Source organism: Mobula hypostoma, chromosome 8 (genome assembly GCF_963921235.1).
Source record: "Mobula hypostoma chromosome 8, sMobHyp1.1, whole genome shotgun sequence".
NCBI classification, from domain to species: Eukaryota; Metazoa; Chordata; class Chondrichthyes; order Myliobatiformes; family Myliobatidae; genus Mobula; species Mobula hypostoma.
In genome coordinates, this window is record NC_086104.1 from 56,227,937 (window position 1) to 56,250,172 (window position 22,236).

At 42.5% G+C, this 22,236-nt stretch overlaps 1 protein-coding gene across 1 annotated transcript in view; it reads left to right on the top strand.

Annotated features, from left to right (window-relative positions):
• Nucleotides 1-9,702, top strand: part of LOC134350546 (acylphosphatase-2-like) — a 124,001-nt gene extending 114,299 nt beyond the window's left edge. Inside the window, exon 4 of the mRNA XM_063055877.1 lies at nucleotides 9,114-9,702. Coding sequence (XP_062911947.1) covers nucleotides 9,114-9,228 — 115 coding nt within the window. The 3' untranslated portion in view covers nucleotides 9,229-9,702. The remainder of the gene's footprint in view (nucleotides 1-9,113) is intronic.
• The last annotated feature ends 12,534 nt before the right edge of the window (nucleotides 9,703-22,236 follow it).

The window sequence follows — 22,236 nt, forward strand, 5'->3', positions numbered from 1 at the left end:
TTCTGGCTTAGGGAATACAGAAACCAAGGTACATTTTCACAGCTTTCTTGACTCTGTTGCTGATGGGTAGGTGACAGTGGAAGACTTTCTTGATTGTTCAGTGCCCACAGTAAGCTGTGGATATGACTACAAAACCAGCCATGGGAAGATTTAAACTATCTTGGCCCTTTAATTTAAAAGTATAAAGGTGTAAAAGCTTGCACCAGTAAAATAATTTCTCCAGTATTCCTCCTGCTGCTCAAAAAATACTGCCATATATACCTGAGATGCTCCCAATAGCTCCAAATAGAGGTGCAGGGATGTATCGAACGCAGGAGATATTTTTATAGGGATCCATTAGTCTCATGAGACCATGGATTTGTGCCTTGGAAAGCAGGCCTGGGCAAGGTTGTATGGAAGACCAGCAGTTGCCCATGCTGCAAGTCTCCCCTCTCCATGCCATCGATGTTGACCATGGGAAGGGCATTAGGACCCATACAGCTTGGCACCAGTGTCGTCGCAGAGCAATGTGTGGTTAGGTGCCTTGTTCAAGGACACACATGCTGCCTCAGCCAAGGCTCAAACTAGCGACCTTCAAATCACTAGACGAACGCCTTAACCACTTGGCCACGCGCCAACACAGGAGATATTAGCTAATTGCTTTAACAGGAGAGTTTACAGGTGTGCTTAATGAAGTGGCCACTGAGTGCAGTTTTAATAACTAGAATAATTTTTATTGATGTCTGATATTTCATGCTATTGATTTTACAAGTCTATTTTCTGTTGTATAATTAAGACAGTAATGAATATATTCATAACTATAATGTGTTATATCTATAATTGCTTCTTCTTTAAGACTATAAGACATAAGAGGAGAATTAGGCCATTCATTCCATTGAGTTTGCTCCACCATTCCATCATGGCTGATTTATCATCCCTCTCAACCACCTTCTCTAGCCTTCTCCCTGCAATCTTTGATGCCCTGACTAATCAAGACCTGTCAACTTCTCCTTTAAATACGCTCCACGACCTGGCCTCCATAGCTATCTGTGGCAATGAATTCCACAGTTCACTACGTTGTAGGAGTGCATCGTGCTGCAGCAGACAGGAAGGCTCCACAACAGGTAGTCAAAACTGCCCAGTTCATCACTGGCACCAGCCTACCCACCATCGAGGACATATATACAGAAAGGTGCCGGAAAAGAGCCAGTAACATCACAAGGGATCCCATCCACCTGGCTCGTGGACTGCTTCTCCTACTCCAATCGTGGAGGAGAATAGGTAGCATCCATGCCAGGACCACCAGACTCAGTAGTACTTACTTCCCCTAAGCAGTAAGGTTGTTTAACATCTGCACATCCTCAAACACAACTACTTTATGATTTCCTGTCAGTACCTTATGTGCAGACACTCTTACGTCTAGAGTCACTTTATGGATATACAATCAACTTGTGCATATAAACTACCTTGTGTATTTATATTTATTGTGTATTTTTACTATTATCATGTTCATCATCTTTTGTGGGTTTTTTTGTGCTGTAACAAATCTGGAGTAACAATTATTTCATTCCTATACACTTCTGTACAGGAAATGACATTAAACAATCTTGAATCTTGAAAGAAATTCCTCCTCACCTCTGTTCTAAATGGATGTCTCTCTCTTCCGAGGCTGTGCCCTCTGGTCCTAGCCTCATCCACTACAGGAAACATCCTCTCTACATCCACTCTATCTAGGCCTTCCAATATTCAATGAGGTTTTAATGAGATTCTCCCCTCATTCTTCTAAAAGCTACTGAGCCTCAAATGCTCCTCATACCCATTGCAGTTTACCTATTGCTATGATAGGTCTTCAGCTGATGCAATTTCACTGGCTCTCCACTTGGCCTTTGATCACCTACACAACAACAATACCTACATCAGGCTGCTGTTTATTGACTGCAGCTCAACGTTTAATACTATCATACACTCAGTTCCAGTCAACAAGCTCCAAAACCTGGGCCTCTGTGCTTCCTCTGTAACTGGATCTTTGACTTTCTCACTGGGACACCACAGTCTGTGCGCATCAGAAATAACATCTCCTCTTCACTGACAATCAGCAGTGGTGCACCTCAACGATGTGTGCTTAGCCCACTGCTCTACTCCCTCTGCACCCACAATCATGTGGTTACGCACAGCTCAAACGCTGTCTATGAGTTTGCTGATGACACAACTTTTGTTGGCAGAATTTCAGGTGGTGATGAGAAGGCATAAAGGAGCAAGATAGATCAGCTGGTTGAGAGGTGTTGCACCCAACATCAGTAAGACCACGGAATTGATTGTGGGCTTCAGGAAGGGGAAGATGAGGGAACACTCACCAGCCCTCATCGAGGGATCAGAAGTGGAAAGGGTGAGCAGTTTCAAGTTCCTGGGTGCAAGCATCTATGAGAATCAATCCTGAGCCCAAAAAAGAAGACATGACAGCAGTTATATTTCATTACAAGTTTGAGGAGAGTAGATATGTCACCAAAGACACTGGGTAAATTTTTCCTCATGCACCGTGGAGAGCATTCTGACTGGTTGCATCACTGTTTGGTATGGAGGATCTACTGCACTGTATCAGAAAAGGCTGCAGCAAGTTGTAAATTCAGCCAGCTCCATCATGGACACAAGCCTCCTCAGTATCCAGGACACTTTCAAATGGTGATGTCTCAAAAAGGTGGTATCCATCATTAAAGACACCCTCTCCTCATTGCTACCATCAAGGAGGAGGTACAGGAGCACGAAGACACACACTCATCCACTCAATATTTCAGGAACAGCTTCTTCCCCTTCACCATCAGATTTCCGAATGAACAATGAACCCACAAACTCTACCATAGTAAATCTTCTCTTTTTGTACTACTTATTTAATTTAATTTTCTTTTTTTATATATACTTAATGTAATTTATAGTTTGTTTTATTATGTATTGCAGTGTACTGCTTTGGCAAATCAACAAATCTCACAAGATATGCCAGTGATATTATACCTGATTCTGATTCTGATGCATTAACCTTTTCATTCCTGGAATAATTCTCGTGAATGTCCTCTGGACTCTCTGCAATGCCAGCACATCTTTTCTCAGATAAGGGGCTTACAGTAATCCAAGTGCTGTCTGACCAGTGCCTTGAAGATCATCAACATTTAGAAAATAGTCTGCATCTTTTCTTCTTCCTACCAAAGTGCATGACTGTATACTTCCCTGCACTATATTCCATTTGCCACATCTTCCCTGCTTTCTAAATGGGGAGAAAATTCAAAAATCAAAGGGGCAAAGGGACTTGGAAGTCCTTGTGTAGGTTTTCCTAAAGGTTAACCTGCACGTTGAGTCATTAGTAAGGAAGACAAATGTAATGTTAGCATTCATTTCAAATGGACTAGAATATAAGAGCAAGGATGTAATGTTGAGGCTCTTCAAGGCACTGGTCAGACAGCACTTGGATTACTGTAAGCATTGTCTGCACACTTAGCCACAAAACCATCAATTCCATCATCCAAATGATTGACATTAAATGTTAAAAGAAGTGGTCCCAACACTGGCCCCTGCAGAACACACTAGTCACCGGCAGTCAACCAGAAAAGGACCCCTTTAATCCCACTCTTAGCTTCCTGCCAATCAGACAATGTTCTATCCATGCTAGTATCTTTCCTGCAATACAATGGGCTGTTATCTTGTTAGCAGCCTGGTGTGGCACCTTGGCAAAGGTCTTCTGAAAATCCAATTAAACAACATCCACCGACCGTCCTTTGTGTATACTGCTTGTTATCTCTTCAAAGAATTCCAACAGGTTTGTCAGGCAAGATTTCCTCTTCAGGAAACCATGCTGACTTTGACCTATTTTATCTTGTGCCTCCAAGTACCCTGAAACTTCATCCTGAATAATGGACTCCAACATCTTCCCAACCACTGAAGTCAGGCTAACTGCCCTATAATTTCCTGTCTTTTGGCTCCCTTCTTTAAGAGTGGAGTGACATTTGCAATTTTCCAGTCCTCTGGAACCATTCCAGAATCTAGTAATTCTTGAAAGATCACTATTAATGCCTATCCTTGATGTACAGGCAACATTCTTACCTCTGCAGGAAGTAAAAGGAAAAGGTATTTATATCTGGTTAAACCTACGTGAAAGCTGATTTGCTTTTAAATGAAATTGCAGAAGGGTATCTGAAGCAGATGTACAAATTAGTTTCAGAGTTTTAATGTATACACACATAGATAAACCTGTGCAACACAAGCACTCCGAAGCACTCCTGGGATATGGATGAAGGACTCAGCCATTGATAAATAATTAATAACTTTATGGAGTTGAGGGAACCTGTACTTTATGCATTCATGCACAAGGCCACTTGTCATCTATTAGTCTGGATTGCATTGGAATGGTTAACATTAAGAGTGAATAGATTTTGATACATAAATACACTGATGACTATGAATAAAATACACCACACAGTATGGAACAAGACTATACAAACCACAGACCATAACGGCCCTTATAGTGAACTATGAGGCCCTTTTTTAACCTGTTCTCACGATGAAGACTAAGGCTGCTTATTAATTATGTGCCACAAGGCAACAGAGTCATTCATTAATTACACAGCTCAAGCTGCAATCTGATGCAAGAATATCAAGTGCAGTTTGATTCATACTTTTACATAGGGAAGAATAATGAGACTGAGCAGAGCAGATAGAAATTATTTTCCTTGTGGTCCGAGTAAGTGAGTAGCCCTTAAGATGTCATTGGAAAACTTTAGGTTGCTTCCATATCCGCTCCCTAACAACAGTTCCCTTCCAACCACTATCTGGCGTCACTCTCTGGGTTTCTAGTGTCACTGTCCATCCAGCTGATATCTCCACCCTGCAATTGGTGAGCTAATAATTCCCTGTGAGTTCTAATGTTGGATGCTGTTAAAATCATTAGGACATCATGCCACAGATCATAAGATGTTTTGATATTTGATTCAGACCCCAGCCATACATTTCCTACTGTCTTAAAACTGGGTCCTTGGCTTTTCTGCTGGAAGTTTTACAACTACGTGAGAATGCAAATTTAAATACACTTCTCACGCTCTTAAACTTTTCGATGATTTTAAGTTCCCTGGCCCCCACCGCTTTATTTTCACCATGGATGTCCAGTCCTTATATACTTCCATCCCCCATCAGGAAGGTCTCAAAGCTCTACGCTTCTTTTTGGATTCCAGACCTAATCAGTTCCCCTCTACCCACCACTCTGCTCCGTCTAGCGGAATTAGTCCTTACTCTTAATAATTTCTCCTTTTGCTCCTCCCATTTCCTCCAAACTAAAGGTGTAGCTATGGGCACCCGTATGGGTCCTAGCTATGCCTGCCTTTTTGTTGGGTTTGTGGAACAATCTATGTTCCGTGCCTATTCTGGTATCTGTCCCCTACTTTTCCTTCGCTACATCGACGACTGCATTGGCGCTGCTTCCTGCACGCATGCAGAACTCGTTGACTTTATTAACTTTGCCTCTAACTTTCACCCTGCCCTCAAGTTTACCTGGTCCATTTCCGACACCTCCCTCCCCTTTCTAGATCTTTCTGTCTCTGTCTCTGGAGACAGCTTATCCACTGATGTCTACTATAAGCCTACTGACTCTCACAGCTATCTGGACTATTCCTCTTCTCACCCTGTATCTTGCAAAAACGCCATCCCCTTCTCGCAATTCCTCCGTCTCCGCCGCATCTGCTCTCAGGATGAGGCTTTTCATTCTAGGACGAGGGAGATGTCTTCATTTTTTAAAGAAAGGGGCTTCCCTTCCTCCACTATCAACTCTGCTCTTAAACGCATCTCCCCCATTTCACGTACATCTGCTCTCACTCCATCCTCCCACCACCCCACTAGGAATAGGGTTCCTCTGGTCCTCACCTACCACCCCACCAGCCTCTGGGTCCAACATATTATTCTCCGTAAATTCCGCCACCTCCAACGGGATCCCACCACTAAGCACATCTTTCCCTCCCCCCCCCCTGCATTCCGCAGGGATCGCTCCCTACACAACTCCCTTGTCCATTCGTACCCCCATCCCTTCCCACTGATCTCCCTCCTGGCACTTATCCGTGTAAGCGGAACAAGTGCTACACATGCCCTTACACTTCCTCCCTTACCATCATTCAGGGCCCCAAACAGTCCTTCCAGGTGAGGCATCACTTCATCTGTGAGTCGACTGGGGTGATATACTGCGTCCGGTGCTCCCGATGTGGCCTTTTATATATTGGTGAGACCCGACGCAGACTGGGAGACCGCTTTGCTGAACATCTACGCTCTGTCCGCCAGAGAAAGCAGGATCTCCCAGTGGCCACACATTTTAATTCCACATCCCATTCCCATTCTGACATGTCTATCCACGGCCTCCTCTACTGTAAAGATGAAGCCACACTCAGGTTGGAGGAACAACACCTTATATTCCGTCTGGGTAGCCTCCAACCTGATGGCATGAACATCGACTTCTCTAACTTCCGCTAAGGCCCCACCTCCCCCTCGTACCCCATCTGTTACTCATTTTTATGCACACATTCTTTCTCTCACTCTCCTTTTTCTCCCTCTGTCCCTCTGAATATACCTCTTGCCCATCCTCTGGGTCACCCCCCCCTCCTTGTTTTTCTTCCCGGACCTCCTGTCCCATGATCCTCTCGTATCCCCTTTTGCCTATCACCTGTCCAGCTCTCGGCTCTATCCCTCCCCCTCCTGTCTTCTCCTATCATTTTGCATCTCCCCCTCCCCTTCCAGCTTTCAAATCCCTTACTCACTCTTCCTTCAGTTAGTCCTGACGAAGGGTCTCGGCCTGAAACGTCGACTGCGCCTCTTCCTATAGATGCTGCTTGGCCTGCTGCGTTCACCAGCAACTTTGATGTATGATGCAAATTTAAAATTTGATTTCACTTCCTGATCTTGAGGTCAAATAGTTTAGATGAGAATAGAGTTTCTGCTTTTGAACATGTTTCAGAAATTGATGATGCAGTCACATGATTGTTCACACATTAGGAATATATGAATCTCAGTCTCCAATGCTGTTGGTTTCATTTGCTGAAATTGTGGAAAGTGACCTATCAAGAAGTTTGGTAATAAAGAAAAACTTGCAACACAGTCCAAGATAATCAACATTTAAATTAGAGAATATTTATTCTTTTTTAATGATGTTGTCTCTTCCTGACATCTCAGGCATTTGTAGCTTCCATAGTTTACCCAAAAAAGAGAATGCTCTAATATATTTACATTAATGAGAATTCTTAATATTCAGATCATGAATACTGAGCAGATTTAATCACTGGCCAACATCATAAATGCCACCTCCAGGAGTTAAAGGCAACTACAATAGCTTACCTTTTCCCTCTTTACACTTGTAAATATTGAAGTCAAGTAATGTTTCCAGTCTGCTGGCTTGATTAAAACCAGCTCAATACAAATGCTGGGGATCATATCCTCCAGCCTTCTGAAGAGACTCTTCAATTAGATTTGAGTGTGTGAGTAAGCTTTTTCCCATTACCTGGTCTGCGCATTGCAATATGAAAGTCAGGGAAGTACCTGGAGATAAGGTGCAAACATATCTGACCTTCAACTCCAACACAAGACTTAGAACTGGAGGCCAGGGTTGATGCATAAGTATGCCTTTGGATTGGATAGCTGCAAATGTTACAATATTGAAGGACAAATGGAAAGTCTAGGAAAGACCACACATTCATAAATTAGATCATGTCCTATTAATCTAGTTGCATTTAATGAAGTGGTCATGAATACAGGAGATAACTAAATGTTTAGAGAATGGTGATAGTGTGGACTTCAGAAGATATTTTGTTAGGTTCCACACCATAGATTAATATTTGAAAAAACCTTAAACAAAACCTTGTGGCTTGGGTTGGGAATATGTTCTAATGTAGGATCAATGCAGTTAAAAATGAAAGGCTTACTCTCATTTTGGTAAAAATATGGCATTGCAGAAACATGGGCCAAGGCCTTAGGTTTTCTCCATTGAGCTAAAAATGAATGAAGAAAAAGAGAGATTTATATTCAAATGGCAGATGATGCTAACCTGGAAGATATCTTTAGTTAAATAGAGGAACACACACAAAATGGAGGAATTCAGCAGGTCAGGTAGCATCTGTAGAAAGGAATAAACAGCACTTTTTGGGTTAAGACTCTTCATCAGGACTGAAGGGGACAGAAGCCAGAATAACAAGGTGGGGAGAAGGAAAAGGAGTACAAGCCGGCAGATGATAGGTTATGCCACTTGAGAGGGAAGGTGGGTGGGTGGGAGAGGATGGAATGAAGTGAGAAGCTGGTAGGTGATAGGTGGAAAAGGTAAAGGGCTAACAAAGAAGGATTCTGATAGAGTACAGGGAGAAAGCGAAGGAGGAAGGGCACCAGAGGGAGGTAAAAGCAGGTATGGAGAACAGAAGGAGTAAGAGGATAGTTGAAATGGAAAAAGAGAGGGGGGAGGGGGAAAATTACCAGAATTTAGTGAAATTTATGTGCATGTTGTGAGGTTGGAGGCTACCAGAGGTATTGTGCTGCTGCTTCTCCAACCTGAGAGTGGCCTCATCGTGACAACAGAGCTGGCCGTGAACCGACACGTTGGAATGAGAATGGCTTTAAACAAAAGCAGAATGTTACCTACAAACTAATTTAGAATCCATTCAAAAAGTCAAATTAAGTTAGGAGGTCATACAATGACATTCATTGTGGGGAAGTGTGGTCATCCACTCTGGAACCAAGTAAAATAAAATGGAACATCTTTTTCAATGGCGAGGAATTAAAGAACAGGAATTGGTGCACTGGAGTGCAGAAATCATTAAGTGCTAAAGTACTGATACTGTATTCTTATTGCATATCACTAGTTTTAAAATGTAATGTATTAATTATACAGTTTCATTGCAAATGCAAAAGCAGGTTATAGTATGGTGTAACCTCCGTACTATCAGAATAGATACCAGAAGGAAAAATAAATTCTGTGGAATGTTAATGAAACTGGAATTACAAATTTCTATTGGGTGGTTAAACATTTACCAGCCTGGACCTCTCTCCAGAAAATTAAAGGGGGATATGGGGAATCAATTTTAAAATGATGATGGTAATAAAAGATTATGATCCTTTCATTTCCTTCACAGGAAGCATTGGCTGAGCAAAGTGGGAAGTCCAAGTTCACGGATTCATCAGGCAAAATTTTCAAATGAGAAAGAGATCAGCAAACTGGATTTTAGCAATTTCACCACCAGATACTGAGAGTGTGATCTTACATAAGACCTCAGCTCAGACCTGAAGCAGCCATTTGGAATCATGTTAGCTTTCTTCATGTTCAGCTGAGTGCCTCTAATTGCAATTATGTTGTTCGTTGGAAAAGCTCTCCCTTCATTGTTAAATTTGCAATAATCTGCTATTAAAGAACGACATGTTAAAGCTTGTACTAATATACACAAGGATCCTCCTCTGTAGAACTGCAAAAGAGGTTTTCTTTTAAAAGGTGCTGTTAAGAGTCCACATTCATCATATTAAAAATAACTATTTTTTCAGACAGCTGCCTCCAACTATGGTAGTAAAGTGGGTTTAATATGCATAAATTATTTTTAAAGTATTTTAATTTCTGAAAGCTTGTGCAAATATAAAATGTATTTAAATGTTATTTAAGATGAGCAGCTAGTAAAAATGTTTTATTTAGACAGTTGTGTCATTTGTATTGGGTAGTAGAAAGCACATTCTGCAGTTCTAATAAAACATAATGGCCCATGTCTAACCCTCTCAGCAATAGGTATGAAGAACAAATATGGTTTGTGAACGTACACATTCATGTGACACAAATCTATACAGCCTCCTGTTTTGATCTGTTTTCCCACCAAGGTTCAGTTTCTTATGGAAGGTTGTCCCTAACTAAATTCAAATTTTAAAAAAATAGATTTTAGACATATCAGGCCATCTAGGTAAAAAAGGAACAAAAACCCTAACAGAACACCAAAATATGGCCGGGCTCCAGAATGTTTAACTGCAAACCATGTAACATTTGAGACGCATCTAAAAAGTGCCTATCAAAAGCATTCACACTCCCTTGGAAGTTTTCATGTTTTATTGTTTTGCAACATTGAATCTCAATGGATTTAATTTGGCCTTTTTTTGATACTAATCAACAGAAAAAGACTCTTTTGTGTCAAAGTGTAAACAGATCTTTACAAAATGATCTAAATTTATTACAAATATAAAACAATATGGCACAATAAATCATCACTTGTGCAGCCAATTGATTTTACAAGTCACATAATTAGGTCAGGTGTCCTAGCTATATATAAACCTATGTGTAGTCACAGTGTTTCAATTAATTGTTGTAAAAATACACCTGTATCTGGAAAGTCCAACTGCTGGTGAGTCAGTATCCTGGCAAAAACTACACCATGAAGATAAAAGAACACTCCGGCCAATTCCGCGAAAAGGTTATTGAAAAGCACAAGTCAGGAGATGGATACAAGGAAGTTCCCAAGACACTGAATATCCCCTTATACAGTTAATACAGAATACAGTTAAGTCAATCATCAAGAAATGGAAATAATATGGCACAGCTGTAAATCTGCCTAGAGCAGGCCGTCCTCAAAAACTGAGTGACTGTGCAGGAAGGGGACTAGTGAAGGAGGCCACAAAGAGACCTATGACAACTCTGGAGGAGTTACAAGCTTCAGTGGCTGAAATGGGAGAGACTGCACATACAACTCTTGCCTGGGTGCTTTACCAGTCACAGCTTTATGGGAGAGTGGCAAAGAGAAAGCCACTGTTAAAAAAACACATGAAACCTTAGCTAGAGTTTGCCAGAAGTCATGTGGAAGACTCTGAAGACAGCTGGAAGAAGGTTCTATGGTCTGATGAAACTAAAATTGAGCTTTTTGGCTAACAGACAAAATGCTATGTTTGGCGTAAGCCAAACACCACATCTCATCAAAAGCACACCATCCCGACTGTGAAGCATGGTGGTGGCTGTATCATGCTGTGGGGATACTTCACTGCAGCAGGCCCTGGAAGGCTTGTGAAGGTGGAGGGTAAAATTAATGTAGCAAAATACAGGGAAATCCTGGAGGAAAACCTGATGCAGTCTGCAGGAGACCTGCGACTTGGATGAAGATTTGTTTTCCAGCAAGCCAATGACCCCAAGCGTAAAGACAAAGCTACACAGGAATAGCCAAAAAAACAACAAAGTTAATGTCCTGGAGTGGCCAAGTCAAAGTCCAGACCTCAATCCAATTGAGAATTAGTGACTGGACTTGAAAAGGGCTGTTCACTCATAATCCCCATGCTATCTGACAGAGCAGAGCAGTTTTGTAAAGAAGAGTGGGGGAAAATTGCAGTGTCCAGATGTGCAAAGCTGATAGAGACCTATCCACACAGACTTAAGGATGTAATTGCTGCCAAACATGCCTCTACTAAATACTGACTTGAAGGGGGTGAGTAATTATGCAACCAATTATTTTGTATTTAATAATTGTAACAAATAGACCAATTTGTAGAAATGTGTTTACACTTTGACACAAAAGAATCTTATCTGTTGAATCAGTGTCCAAAAAAGCCAAATTAAATCCACTGTGATTCAATGTTGTAAAACAATAAAACAAGAAAACTCCCGGGGGGGGGGGGATGTATAAATACTTTTCATAGCAGTGTACATATGAACATACGAAGTAGAAGTAGGAGATTTCTACTTAGTTCCACAAACCTGCTCTGTCATTACAACTGCCCATGGCTAATCTGACATGTAATGTTGCCCCTGCAATCCAGTTTGTCGAGATAATCTTTCACCCTCTTAATTCATTAAGACTCCTTCTCCTTCTGCCTTAAAATATTCTGTGCAGAGGAGAGTTCCAAAGACAACCACTGTTAAGGAGCAAAAAAGCTGACAGCAGATTTTTCTTTTTAGATTGTGATCTCTCGTTCTAGATTTTTCTGCATGAGGAAAATCCATCCTCCCCCTTTCAGGATTTCAGAATCGCTTCTACAGATTGGGAGTTGAATGATGTGGCATTTGCTGTGATTTCATTTCACTTCACTGAAGCTAGACATCACTGGCAAGGCCAACACTTTTCACCCATCCCAAATTTCCCTTGAACGGATTAGCTTGCAATTTAGAGAGCATTCAGACGGGTGAACCACATGGGGTAGCTCTGGTGTCAAATACATTTCAAGATCAGGTTTATTCAGGATGGTAGATATCATCTCCTGAAGGATGTTTTTTTTTTAAAAATTACAATAATCCAACAATTTTTTGCTGGTAAGTTAACTGTGGTCCCACCAACATATCCTTCTTGTGCCACCACCCAGGAGATACCAGGTGACATTGCTGACCAGCCTGATGGAGTCCATGTCCAGAAACTGCCAAGCAGCAATGGTTCTTTCCAAAAACTCAGCATAAATTTGCCTGAGAATTGAATTCCTTAATCTCATTCTATCATAACATAAAAGGAGATCCCGTTTCTGCAAATATTCCATTGAAGTTTTGCCGCTGAGAGTGCAAGGATCACGGAAGAAATAATATCTTTCCCCCCTCTCCACAGTAGTTCAGCTGCTCTCATCTGTTTTATGTAGCTGACTACACAAATGGGAATACATAGACCTGTGTTTTTTTACAACATTTAGTCATACATTTTATTCTCCATTTTAGTACAGATTAATTTCAGGCAGCTCATGCTGCTGGATTTTCTGAATGTTACAAAATCATCTTGTTAGTATCTGATTCTCTACATAATCGTCAAACGTTCATCCACTGTAGTTTAAAGAAATCGTGTATCAGCCTTAGCAGAGGCAGAAGAAATTGCCAAAGTATTCCTAAAGAGTATCTGCAGGCCAACATATTTTGCACTGTCTCTTGGTGGAACAATGATAGTATAAATCACCTCAAGGAACTTTTAAACCTTAATTTTGTCTATTTTGACAGCTGTACAATTAGTGAAATAAAATCAGATAAATAATAAATAATTTCCCGTCATGCACATACTGTGTGAAAATAGTGTAAATCTAATTTAAACAGATAGGTTTCAACAGATGAAACACAAAAAATCTCAGCTGGATAGCTTCTGGAATCAGACGTGGCCATGTGTGGAACTAACCTTCATCCATACAGCCGAATGCAGGCTGTATATCAAATTTGTTCATCTTGTGCATTATAATGAATTCAATATCCAATTGGTATGCAGCCCATCACAAATTCTCTCAGTGCATCAGAAGATTAGGTTGCATAATGTTCACTAACATGTTTTAATCTCCCTTTAAAGTTAGTGCACAACTGGAGGTCACAGCAGATACACTGTGGAAGAAATCCATGGTTGTATTATTCAAATCTCATAGAAGACAGAGGGCTTGTCATCATAGGGATTTCAATCTCAGAGCTTGTGACAATGGCAGCTGAAACCTGGCATTATATATTTTCTCAACCCGTTCCCCTTCCCCTATAATCTATTCAGATTTTCAAAAGTGAAATCATGTACATCCTTGTCCCTTCCTCCCCCTTTCACCACCATAATCCTGCTCTTAACACCTTTCTCCCTTTATATTGACAACTGCAACCTCACCAGGTGAAAGTTTAAAAAAAAGTGAGATGAATGAAAAAATTGACATACAACCATTCAGTCTAAAACTCTGAACCACCAGCAGAGAGACACACTTAGCATGCAGATTCTACATCAAAATTAGCATCTAAATTGTATAATGATCCTTCACGAGAATCAACATGAGCATTGAGTAAGAAATAGAAAAGCCGCCCATCAGGAAAATGAGGTCACATAGGAGTGCTATTCCTGAGGACCAAGATGGGACATCTTTCAGAAGAGGAGGATGAGTACCCACAATGACATAAAATGCATTGGCAGGCATGCTGGAAAGCCAATGCCTGAAAGCTAGAAAGAGTCCAGTATCATTTCTGTACAGTTTTGCACAGAGCTGGAAGCTAATGCAAGGTAGCTACAAAGCAGCAGGTAACATTATTACCCATTGTTCCAACCCAAAACCAAGGCTGATGTTCCAGCACCCATTGCAGCGTAAGCAGAAACCACTCAGTGTGTGTGAGAGCTGCCAAGGCAGGCCTAACTCACGTCATGCAAATTCAGCTTTCTGCTAAGCAAGGTAAGATGGTTGTCACCATATTTCTGTAGGTCATGATCAATTCCATTTTACGGATGTGCTTCAATTAATTAATTTTATTCGTAAGTCATAAATGTTTGATAACTGTGCCTGCGCAATATTACAATGAAAGGCATCAAAACACATCAAACTGGTAAAAGAACAATTATTAAAAGTGGAAAGAGAGAAAACTAGTTTGCCTATTTGTAGAAATGCCTGTATATATCCGCATTAAACTTCCGAATTTAATAATATTTTGGGAGCTTGTTCATGTGTCCAGGTGTCCATAACTGAGGGTTGGGTGTTGATAACTGAAAAATGGCCTGAATCAGATTTAAAGGGTATTAATAGTCATTCAATCTACCCTACAACAGAGTCAGGTTTACGAAGTTGCAGTCCTGGGAAATGGCAGTGGGCCTGTGGATCACAGAACTGCTGCTCTCTCTCACAAAAGCACAGCAAACAAGATTCCACAGTTGCTACTCTATCAGACCCTTTGCTGATGACTGCCAACTAGCCACCCCAGTGCCATCATTCATGCCAAGAATGCAAACTGGAGCAGAGCCTTGTATGCTCAAAGTTGCTCAAGATTACTCGAAGTTGCTCAAGATTACTCAAAGTAATTCTGCAAGGTAGCTCTTCTGTGGAGCTCACCAGCAGATTTGCTGCAATCAATCACTGAGGCCCCCTCAACCATGGAGGAATCTGTGGTGATCTCTACAAAGCTGTTTTAACACTCTGGCAAAAGGAAATTCAACCCTCCCCCCCTCCTCTGACAACACCAATTCTGCTCCCCCTCTAATCCCTGCCATGTTTTTACCATTCCCCCTGACCTTCCCCTCCCTGAGGTGGAATGTTCTGTCCTCAGCAAGGGCCTTACCTTTGTTCCCTTCACCTGCATCTCATTGTTTCACACCCACCTCAACACCAAGCTCTTCTTCCATTACCTCCATCTCCGAGCTACTTCCTTGGCAAGAATTCCCCAGTCCACACCAATGATCCCTTCTTCCATCTCCAACCTTCCTCCTCTTCTTGGACACCCTGCTCTGGTTCTCGGTCTGCTCTGGATCTTTTCATCTCTAAATGCCAACAAGACATCAACCGGCTCGCCTTCAGCTCTCCTCTCTCCTCCTCAGAACCTTACATCCTCTTAACGCACAGCTCTCCACTCCCTCCACACCAATTCCAACCTTACCATCAAACCCACAGACAAAGGGGGTGCAGTTGTAATGTGGTGGATTGACCTCTACCTTGCTGAGGCCAGACAGAAACTCTCAGACACCTTCTCTTCCTTAACTATTGATAAGGACCCCATTCCAGACCATCAGAAAATTGTCTCTGACAACATCACTAACCTCATCACCTCTGGAGTAGTCCCATCCATTGCCACAACTCACAGTTTCCTTACCCCATACTGCTTATTTCTACCTCATACTCAACATCCAGCAACCTGTCTCTCCAGGTAGGCCTATTGTCTCTGTCTCCTCCTGCCCACTGAACTTGTATCTGCATACCTTGTCTCCATTCTATCTCCCGCAGTTAAGTGCCTTTAACATTCATCCATGACACTTCTCATGCTCTCGATCTCCTCAACAGCTTTCAATTTCCTGGCCCTGACCACCTCATTTCCAACACGGATGTCCAGTCCCTGTACACTTCTATCCCCCATCAAGAAGGCCTTAAAGGTCTCCACTTCTTTCTCAACAAAAGACCCAACCAGCTCCACTCCTCTGTTTAGCAGAACCAGTCCTCACCCCTGCCATAGGTTCCTCCCATTTTCTCCAAACTCAAGGGGTAGCCAGGAGCACCTGCATGTGCCCCAGCTATTCCTGCCTTTTTGTTGGCTAATGTTGAACAGTCCCATGTTCCAGGCCTTCCCTGGTAATGGTTCCCAACTCTTCCTTAAATTGACAATTCCTTGGTGCTGCTTCATGCACCCATGATGAGCTCACCAATTTCATCAACTTTGCCTCCAAATTCCACCCTGCCTTGAAATTCACTTGGTCCATTTCTGACTCCTCTCTCCCCTTTTTCAATCTCCCTGTCTGTATCTCTGGAGACAAACTGTCTATTGGCATCTTTTATAAACCTACTGATTCCCATGGTTATCTTGACCATACCTCTTCCCACTCAGTCTCATGTAAAACCGCTATTCCCTTTTCTCAGTTCGTTTGTCTCTGCCATATCTTTCCCAGGATGAGGCTTTCCAGGACATGAGCGATGTCCTCCTCCTTCAAAGAACAGGGTTTCCCTTCCTCCACTATTGATGATACCCTCACCCACATCTCCTCCATTTCTCAGACATTCACACTCAACCCATCTTCCCACCACCTTAACAGAGATAGAAATTCCTGTTGTCCTCATCTCCCACCCTAAGGGCCTCCACACCCGACACATCATTCTCCGCAAGCAACAGGATCCTCCATCCCCCCACCCCCCACTCTCCACTTTCCACAGAGAACACTCCATCTGTGATTCCCTTGTCCATTCATCCCTCCCTACTAATCTCACTCCTGGCACATATCCCTGCAAGCAACAGAAATGCTACACCTGCCCATTCACCTCCTCTCTTACTTCCATTCAGGCCCCTGAAAGTCCTTCAAGGTGAGGCAACACTTCACCTGTGAATCTGTTGGGGTTTTCTGTATTATGCATTGCTCACACAGCCTCCTCTGGATTGCTGAGGCCCGATGTAATTAGGGGCCGGCTTTGTCGAGCACCTCCATTCCATCCGGAAAAGCAGAATTCCGCAGTGGACAACTATTTAAATTCCTATCCCCATTTCCATTCCAATATGTCGTCCATGGCCTCTTCGTCTACCACAATGAGGCCACTCTCTGGGTGGAGAAGCATCAACTCATATTCCTTTTAGGTAACCTCCAACCTGATGGCATGAACATCGATTTCTGCTTTTGGTATTTCCCCCTCCCTCTTCCCTCCTCTTCTATTCCCCACTCTAACCTCTTACCTCTTCTCCCCAACTGCTGACCACCTCCCCCTGGTACCCCTCCATCTTCCCTTTCTCCCATGGTCCACTCTCCTCTCCTGTGAGAATCCTTCTTCTCCAGCTCTAATCTTTCCCATCCGCCTGGCTTCATCTATTACCTTCTAGATAGTCCTCCTTCCCGTCCTTCCACCTTTTTATTCTGGCATCTTCCCACTGCCTTTCCAGTACTGAAGAAGAATCCCAGCACAAAACATTGACTGTTTGTTCATTTCCATAGATGCTGCCTGACCCGCTGAGTTCCTCCAGCATTTTGTGTGTGTTGCTTTAACTAAACTGAGCTCTTTGGCATGAGCTTCCATGGTAGAAGAGTAGGTGTCAAACTGTAATATGCTGCAGTGTCCTCCAGCTTCAGGCTACAAGAAACCCACCACACAGGAAATCATGACCTCGACAGACACCAGCAGGGTGGTCTTTGCACTATTCCAAAGGTGGAGTAGCTGGTAGATTTCACTGAGGAGATTCTGTTGAAGTGCAAACATCACACAACCCACTTCCCCAGAGACTCAGGTGGGAAAATTTCTCCTGAAGCCCCTGAATGGGGGCTCTTACTGCCAGCATCTCTCTGTTATGAAGTAGTTGCCTTATTCTAAAACATTAAACAGTACAATGTTGTGCCAAACGAATTAAATTAGTAATACACTCATCTCTCCTGCCTATATAATGCAAATATCAATTTCCTGTACTTCATGTGCCGATCTGTGAGTCTCATGAATGCCTCTATCATATTCATTTCCACCACTGTCCCAGGCAGTGCATTCCAGTCACCCACCAATCTCTATGTAAAAAAAACTTGTTCTACACAACTCCTTTGACTTTACCCCATTGGCGTTAGACATTTCAATCCTGGGGAAAAATACATACTCACTGTCTATTCCATAATCGCTCTCATAATCTGATAACTTCTATGAGATCTCTTGTCAGCCTCTGCCACTCCAGAAAGTACAACCTTACAGCACATGCCCTCTAATCCAGGCAACATTTTGGTAAACCTCTGTTGCATCCTCTCCAAATAATGGGAAAACCACAACTGAATGCATTTCCTCTGATGCGGTCCAACCAGTCTTACAGAACTGCAGCACCATTTCCCAACTCCCAAACTCAGTTCCTCGAATAGTAAAGGCAAGCATGTCAAATGCCTTCTTTACTGCTCTATCTACATGTGTAGCCACTTTCAGGGATCTTTGGACTTGGACCCTCGTGATCCCTCTGTATGTCAACACTGTTAAAGGTCTTGTCTCTTCACATTTGACTTCCAAAGTTTAACACTTCACATCTGCCTGGGTTAAACGCCATTGGTCATTTCTCCGCCCATATCTTTAGCTGATCTATATTCCATTGTATTCTTTACAAGTTTTCTACACTACCTACAACACCACCATTCTTCATATCACCTGTAAGCTTACTTATCCATCCACCTATGACTTAATTCAGTTAATTTATGTATATCACAATCAGCAGAGGTCCCAGTTCAAATTCCTGCAGAAAACCACTAGTCACAGACCTCAGCCAGAATAAATTCCTTCAACCACTATCTTCTCCTACAGGGCTACTCAATTCTGAATGCAAATGACCAGTTAAGTGGATCTCCTGCATTTTAATCTTTCTCATGAGGGACCTTGTCAAAATCTTACTAACATCCATATGGACAACCTCCTCAAGTCAGCATTCATCAATCACCTCTGCCATCTCCTCAAGAAGCTCAGTGTTATTGAGACATGACCAGCTCTGCACAAAGAAATGCTGACTGTCCCTAATTAGGCTGTGTAGTTCCAAATGTACATAAATCCTAACCTTAAAAATACATTCCGGTAACTTTCCTACCACTGGTGTAAGAATCATCGGTCTATATTTTACAGGTTTATCCCCATTTCCTCTCTTGAATAGTGAAATAACATTAGATACTTGTCAATCCTCCAGGACCTCACTTGTAGCTAGGGAGGACATGAAGATATTTGTTAAGGCCCCAGCAATCTTGTCTCTTGTCTTTCTCAATAACCTGGGATATACCCCACCTGGCCCTGTGGACTTATTCATCTTAATGATCTTTAAGAGACCCAACACCACATCCTCCTTTATCTGGAAATGCCCAGCAAATTAGCACAATTCATACTGACCTTATCCTCCGCAACCTTCACCTGGTTAAATATTGAGCAAAAGGCATCACCTGATCCTCCTGGTGTTAGCATTCGTAATAAGGTGGATGAATTGAAAGTGCAAGCATTCATAATAAGGTGGATGAATTGAAAGTGCAGATTGTTATTAATGATTATGATATAGTTGGGATCACAGAGACATGGCTCCAGGGTGACCAGGGATGGGAGCTCAACGTTCAGGGATATTCAATATTCAGGAGGGATAGACATGAAGGAAGGGGAGGTGGGGTGGCGTTGCTGGTTAAAAAAGAGATTAACGCAATAGAAAGGAAGGACATAAGCCGGGAAGATGTGGAATCGATATGGGTAGAGCTGCGTAACACTAAGGGGCAGAAGACGCTGGTGGGAGTTGTGTACAGGCCACCTAACAGTAGTAGTGAGGTCGGAGATGGTATTAAACAGGAAATTAGAAATGTGTGCAATAAAGGAACAGCAGTTATAATGGGTGACTTCAATCTACATGTAGACTGGGTGAACCAAATTGGTAAAGGTGCTGAGGAAGAGGATTTCTTGGAATGTATGCGGGATGGTTTTTTGAACCAACATGTCGAGGAACCGACTAGAGAGCAGGCTATTCTGGACTGGGTTTTGAGCAATGAGGAAGGGTTAATTAGCGATCTTGTTGTGAGAGGCCCCTTGGGTAAGAGTGACCATAATATGGTGGAATTCTTCATTAACATGGAGAGTGACGTAGTTAATTCAGAAACAAAGGTTCTGAACTTAAAGAGGGGTAACTTTGAAGGTATGAGACGTGAATTAGCTAAGATAGACTGGCAAATGACACTTCAAGGATTGACGGTGGATATGCAATGGCAGGCATTTAAAGGTTGCATGGATGAACTACAACAATTGTTCATCCCAGTTTGGCAAAAGAATAAATCAAGGAAGGTAGTGCACCCGTGGCTGACAAGAGAAATTAGGGATAGTATCAATTCCAAAGAAGTAGCATACAAATTAGCCAGAGAAAGTGGCTCACCTGAGGACTGGGAGAAATTCAGAGTTCAGCAGAGGAGGACAAAGGGCTTAATTAGGAAGGGGAAAAAAGATTATGAGAGAAAACTGGCAGAGAACATAAAAACGGACTGTAAAAGCTTTTATAGATATGTAAAAAGGAAAAGACTGATAAAGACAAATGTAGGTCCCCTGCAAACAGAAACAGGTGAATTGATTATGGGGAGCAAGGACATGGCAGACCAATTGAATAATTACTTTGGTTCTGTCTTCACTAAGGAGGACATAAATAATCTTCCAGAAATAGTAAGGGACAGAGGGTCCAGTGAGATGGAGGAACTGAGCGAAACATGTTAGTAGGGAAGTGGTGTTAGGTAAATTGAAGGGATTGAAGGCAGATAAATCCCCGGGGCCAGATGGTCTGCATCCCAGAGTGCTTAAGGAAGTGGCCCAAGAAATAGTGGATGCATTAGTGATAATTTTTCAAAACTCGTTAGATTCTGGACTAGTTCCTGAGGATTGGAGGGTGGCTAATGTAACCCCACTTTTTAAAAAAGGAGGGAGAGAGAAACCGGGGAATTATAGGCCGGTTAGCCTAACGTCGGTGGTGGGGAAACTGCTGGAGTCAGTTATCAAGGATGTGATAACAGCACATTTGGAAAGCGGTGAAATGATCGGACAAAGTCAGCATGGATTTGTGAAAGGAAAATCATGTCTGACGAATCTCATAGAATTTTTTGAGGATGTAACTAGTAGAGTGGATAGGGGAGAACCAGTGGATGTGGTATATTTGGATTTTCAAAAGGCTTTTGACAAGGTCCCACACAGGAGATTAGTGTGCAAACTTAAAGCACACGGTATTGGGGGTAAGGTATTGGTGTGGGTGGAGAATTGGTTAGCAGATAGGAAGCAAAGAGTGGGAATAAACGGGACCTTTTCAGAATGGCAGGCGGTGACTAGTGGGGTACCGCAAGGCTCAGTGCTGGGACCGCAGTTGTTTACAATATATATTAATGACTTGGATGAGGGAATTAAATGCAGCATCTCCAAGTTTGCGGATGACACAAAGCTGGGTGGCAGTGTTAGCAGTGAGGAGGATGCTAAGAGGATGCAGGGTGACTTGGATAGGTTGGGTGAGTGGGCAAACTCATGGCAGATGCAATTTAATGTGGATAAATGTGAAGTTATCCACTTTGGTGGCAAAAATAGGAAAACAGATTATTATCTGAATGGTGGCCAATTAGGAAAAGGGGAGGTGCAACGAGACCTGGGTGTCATTATACACCAGTCATTGAAAGTGGGCATGCAGGTACAGCAGGCGGTGAAAAAGGCGAACGGTATGCTGGCATTTATAGCGAGAGGATTCGAGTACAGGAGCAGGGAGGTACTACTGCAGTTGTACAAGGCCTTGGTGAGACCACACCTGGAGTATTGTGTGCAGTTTTGGTCCCCTAATCTGAGGAAAGACATCTTTGCCATAGAGGGAGTACAAAGAAGGTTCACCAGATTGATTCCTGGGATGGCAGGTCTTTCATATGAAGAAAGACTGGATGAACTGGGCTTGTACTCGTTGGAATTTAGAAGATTGAGGGGGGATCTGATTGAAACGTATAAGATCCTAAAGGGATTGGACAGGCTAGATGCGGGAAGATTGTTCCCGATGTTGGGGAGGTCTAGAACGAGGGGTCACAGTTTGAGGATAGAGGGGAAGCCTTTTAGGACCGAGGTTAGGAAAAACTTCTTCACACAGAGAGTGGTGAATCTGTGGAATTCTCTGCCACAGCAAACTGTTGAGGCCAGTTCATTAGCTATGTTTAAAAGGAAGTTAGATATGGCCCTTGTGGCTACAGGGGTCAGGGGGTATGGAGGGAAGGCTGGGTTCTGAGTTGGATGATCAGCCATGATCATAATAAATGGCGGTGCAGGCTCGAAGGGCCGAATGGCCTACTCCTGCACCTATTTTCTATGTTTCTATGTTTCTATGTAATGCCGTACCCAGAGGCTTGAAGTCAGAACGAGGCATTTCAACAATAGTTG